At 33.5% G+C, this 4,934-nt stretch overlaps 1 protein-coding gene across 4 annotated transcripts; it reads right to left on the reverse strand.

Annotated features, from left to right (window-relative positions):
* Positions 1 to 328: 328 nt before the first annotated feature.
* Positions 329 to 4,159, reverse strand: LOC105695763 (endoplasmic reticulum resident protein 29). 4 transcript variants are annotated; one of them, XM_012417696.2, is made up of 4 exons: positions 3,939 to 4,159; positions 2,609 to 2,823; positions 1,662 to 2,060; positions 329 to 1,329 (listed from the first exon to the last, which is right to left on the reverse strand). In XM_012417696.2, the coding sequence occupies exons 2-4, from the start codon at positions 2,708 to 2,710 to the stop codon at positions 1,093 to 1,095; spliced, it is 738 nt and encodes a 245-aa protein (XP_012273119.1). In that variant the 5' UTR covers positions 2,711 to 2,823; positions 3,939 to 4,159; the 3' UTR covers positions 329 to 1,092. The 4 variants fall into 4 exon arrangements, with proteins under 4 accessions (XP_012273119.1, XP_012273287.1, XP_012273210.1 ...); XM_012417864.2 differs by having other exon boundaries at positions 2,609 to 2,843; XM_012417787.2 differs by having other exon boundaries at positions 2,609 to 2,974.
* Between the last annotated feature and the right edge of the window lie 775 nt (positions 4,160 to 4,934).

A 4,934-nucleotide genomic window follows, 5' to 3' on the forward strand; every position in this document is an offset into this window, starting at 1 on the left:
TAATCCTTACTGTATATAACTCTGTAGCGTCTCGCTCGAACTCAACGCGCAGGGCGCGTTTCTCGCATCGCTCAACGCTACGAGTTTCTTGATAACTCTGTAGCGTCTCGCTCGAACTCAACGCGCAGGGCGCGTTTCTCGCATCGCTCAACGCTACGAGTTTCTTGATCTCGCTCGAACTCAATGCGAAGGGCACGTTTCTCGCATCGCTCAACGCTACGAGTTTCTCGCTCAAAAATGTATTTGGCTCGAAACTCTACCGAGTTTCTTGATTGTACAGATGTTGCACATTATCTGTGATTTTACTTTTTCATAAAATTGTTAAAAATATGTATCAAATTTATTAAAAGTATTTTATGGGGAACAAGGTATGTCAAATGAGCTGATAAAGAAATTCAGTGTAGGTCGAAATGCTTAATTACTTTATTCTTATGGTATATTCCTTAAATAATATTTTACTGTTAAATCTGTTAACTATAACAAAATCAATAAGACCAATTAAATTTACACAAAAATAATTGATACAATAAATAAGGATTTTTGTAATTACACTAGAATTGCTTTATCAGATCATTGAACTGATACATCAGGATTTGATACACGTCTTATAATCAATCTCACTCTATTATAATACAAACATATTTCATATTCTTACTGTTTACACCTCATGTTTACACCTTACTGTTTACACCAAATGTAATAAAATGTTTTTCTAAATGTTTTGTTGACATTTCGGTTCCTCTTGAATAGTCTTGATCTAGGTTATAATAATCCAAATGTTCAGATTATTAGATGAAACAAATTCACTAAATTAATATTATTTCCATAAAAATGGCCAAAAAATAAATTCACAATCTTACACTTGTATGGCTTACAATTGTAGTGTGCAATATTCTTGAAATTACAGCAAAATTTTATTAACATTATAGGAATATAAAAAAACCTTACCAGCGTTGATGCTTATACTTTAATTGCACCCACTGCGTCATGTAATGTTATTCGAATCGTATTACTTATACTTTTTTGTGACCTGTATATACACACGTATATATAGATAAAGTCTTGATGATTTTACAATATTTGACTATAATTTTAAAGTTCATCTCTGTGTGTAAATGATTGTAGAATATTCCGTCTGTTTTCCATTGCTCGTTTTTTTTCAGTTGGCAGATTTTCTTTTAATAGGCCACTTATTCGTGTTTCCTCAGTTTGAATAAAGATATCTCCTCTTTCAAGTATCCTTTCCATTGTCTTAACATAGACTTTTGTTGCTGCCCGTTGCTCTTCCGGTAACGTTTGCTCATAGATCTTAGCTCTATTAAGAATTTCCTACAATAAAATTGAAAAGAAATGTTAAGAAAAATGTTTAACTACTTTACAGAATCACAAATATTATTTTGTGACTTTAGGAAAAATATTTTAGAAACATTAAAAAAAATATAGGATTCACAACTTCATATTATTTCAAATTCAATTTCTCTACTTGAATTTTCACTACTTCTTCACATTTGTTTTTCAGATATCCATTGTAATCTAGGAATCATTTGTTTTTGGTTTTTCTTTGATCAATCAAATGTATTTTAAATTCTTAATAAAAATAGTGCCAATGCTGAATTATACTCTAAATTTAACTTTTAAAATAATGCTTGTAATAGACTTACTTTTCTATCCTTTTCGTTGGCAGTCTTGAATTCTTCTGCTAGTTTGTCCAGTTGTTCTATGCAACCTGGAAGACCAAGATAGATATCGGTCTTTGCTCTCACAAACCGCTTAATATTATTTGCATTAAAATCTTCATCCTTTTCTGCTATAAATTTCAGAGGCTCTGTTTTCCCCTGAAGAAATAATCGAACTGCAGGGAAATTCTCTTTCTTAATATCGTAACGCTTTGCGAGGTCTGAATTATCCTTGTTGCCATAGTCCTTTATACCAACTTCAGCAACTAAGAGATCTGGAGAGTCTTTAGTAGCAGCTGCTATTTTACCAAACTGCTCGTGCTTTTCGCCATATGGAAAAGCTACGTCAAACTTGACAAGGGCAGCTTTGAATTTAGAAATTACCTAGAATAAGTGATAATAATAATTGGTTAACGTTATTTGGTTCTATTGTAATTGGGATATGTAAAATCAAATTCCCACATGGGCAATGTAAATAAGGACTACCTATCGGTAGTATCATAGAGTTGAGTAGATCTCCATGGATAAGCATAAATTAGTAATAATCAAGACTATTTTTTGCACCGAAAACAAGTCGATGTAGTTTTTACATTCTAAGAAAAATGCTTCAGACTCTTGGCAATTTGTAAAACTTTTATCTGTAACATCGCTACTAAATTGTTTTTTAGGTTGGTGAAAGAAATCCTTGATTGCACTTGACAAATCATCTTGGAATCTAATGATTGCATTAAAATACGAGCAGTTACAGTGAATGTTTGCCAAAATTAAATTAGATTTGAAAAAGCATATGTGGCAAAATGATTCATTCAGGGAGGCATTACCATAGTAATAATCAGGTATACATCTAGCACGAAGGTCCAAATTCTACGCTGTGTCCAATAATGGTTACTTAAAACATAATAAACTCGCATCAAGATAAATAATGTCAATACCTTGTCAAAGGAATAAGAGTCCAACGGAACGCATCCTTTACAGTCCTCGGCAATGGATACATGTAAACCCAAGAATACGAGAAGCAAATAAAATGGAAGCATAGCTTGCTTGGTTACTCCTGTCGCTATTTTAGCACCCTCTACGGGAAGGTCCTACTTTTCTACACGTTGAACCCTTCGACACTACTGCACACTATAGCTGCGTTTATTGCACCCTGTAACAGATTGCATGAAGCTGTCGCTTCTTTTGTATTCGCTGTTGTCACGCGTGTACTTGACACGTTTCTATACTGCGCTTATCATGATTGGTCGATAGGTGTGTTCGTTTGCTCTCGACCTTCTCCGCCGGTCACGTTGGATGAGTTCCTTTAATTGAGGTTCTATTGTTCTTTTAATGGAAATTACTCGTGAGCTGTAATATTTCCTCTATTCACGATCAAATACGCCATATACGAAAAAAGTGCCGTTGACGACTTTAAATTTCACATATGACGAACTCGATACCCAGGGTGTGGTAAGCTCATGGTCGCTCGGGTAATTGCCCACAGCATTATAACATTTATTATAAAACACGTTCGTTTTTTTTTTCTTTTATAATATAATAATAAATATTGAAAACGAATATTTTTTAAGAGGTTGATCAATTGTACACTGTACAGCACAAAAGGAGAGAAACATTAAAACTTTGAAACGAGTATTTGATCATCTTGATGCGACGCGGCGCTCTGAAGACTCAACCAGAACGCAAATAAAACATTGAAAAATTGTTTCATTATAAGTTACTAGCTTTGGTTTAATATGATCCTATAGTGACCAAAGTGTCTAAAAAATCGATTTTTGTTTTAAAAGCGACAGAAACTTCTCCAATTAATGCGTTTAAAAAATAGTCAAATCTTAAGTTGTCTTAATTCACATGCTTAATGCACATGCTGGTTCAAACACTCTCAAATAGTACAGACACAATAATTCACTACAGTTATCACCACAGCTTCCTTGTGAAAGCATTAACCATTCCTTCAATGATATTTTTAAAATAGTACATAGAAATGTGGTTAACGTATATTTGAAAAGTCTTTTCCGCAAATACAAGAACAATTGAACAACCCCGTTAGATTAAAAAAACACCATTACAAATACGGTAAGTGTACTTGAACAACGCGATTTATCTTACATTACCTATAACCCAAATAGTCAAACAATACGAATAATATAAATGTTTAAGCAATATCTCCATACATGTTGTTAAGCGTTAAGTTAAATGAGTTTCTCGCTCAAAAATGTATTTGGTTAAATTTTCTCTAAAATGACGTTTTTTGATTGTTTCACGTACCTTTGGGGTCTCGTTAATTGGATGCTGAAAGTTTGAGGTTCAAAGAAGAGTTCTGTAGCGCTGTCGCGCGTGATAGCATGTAATTTAACTAATCGAACTATTTCTTGAGATTAACTGGATATTACCTATGTGAATTGCAGTTAGTAATAGTTGCTAGGAATTTGTCGAGGCACGGAACAGCGGTTAGTTACGTGTTCTCGGCCGTTGGTAACGAATGCAAACATGCCAAAGTCCAACCTGTCTTCCTCCAATCAGAATCTGCCACCCACCGCAGATGCCGCGAAGACCATTGGGAGCAGGAAAGGCCGCGAATTATAATCATCCTTGTCGCGCATGCGTACTTAAAATTTTGACGTGTCCATCTAAATGCTAAGAACATTTTTCGTTTCATCTCTAGTATACACGGTCACGCCGTAATTGTTAGACATGACATTGATAGTACACAACCATTTTGTGATAAAAGTAGGTATACTTCATCAGAGAAAATTGAGACTTTGTAGTATGGCTACAGTTCCTTGACTAAAATGTTTTTTTATTTAAAAATTCCTCATGGATACAAGATCACAAGGTCAAAATAAAATCTCTTCAAAAAACACCTACGGTGTAAAAAAAACTTTGCCAAATACATTTTTATTTCCGACTTCAATTACAAAAATAGCTCAACAATGGAAATCAATTATCTTTGCCAAATACAATAGTACTTTCATACTATTAAAACTCTAATCAGTTATTTTTCCCAAATGTCATAGTATATTTTCCCCCACATAATACAAGTACATCCATTCCAAAAAATTTGTTTTGCCTCGGAATAATGTCTGGGAAAATGTTCAGTTTTCTACTTCATCTAATAAAATAAAAAAATATATAAACTAAATCTAACCATATAAATAAAATTAGAAACTCAATTTGAAAACAACATTTTATTTGGCGAGCACTAAAATAGTGATGATAAGTCGTACGAGTATACTTCCAGTGCTCGCCAAATAAAATGTTGTT

The sequence above is a fragment of the Orussus abietinus genome, unplaced genomic scaffold, assembly GCF_000612105.2.
Source record: "Orussus abietinus isolate OABI.00-Male unplaced genomic scaffold, Oabi_2.0 scaffold1415, whole genome shotgun sequence".
Classification (NCBI taxonomy): domain Eukaryota; kingdom Metazoa; phylum Arthropoda; class Insecta; order Hymenoptera; family Orussidae; genus Orussus; species Orussus abietinus.

Bases quoted from the DNA above. Each gene is read 5' to 3' on its own strand.
- LOC105695763 (XM_012417696.2), bottom strand. From the start codon at position 2,710: ATGCTTCCATTTTATTTGCTTCTCGTATTCTTGGGTTTACATGTATCC. The intron at 2,061-2,608 runs GTATTGACATTA...CACTTATTCTAG, and splicing joins ACTCTTATTCCTTTGACAAG to GTAATTTCTAAATTCAAAGC. The intron at 1,330-1,661 runs GTAAGTCTATTA...ATTTTATTGTAG, and splicing joins CCAACGAAAAGGATAGAAAA to GAAATTCTTAATAGAGCTAA.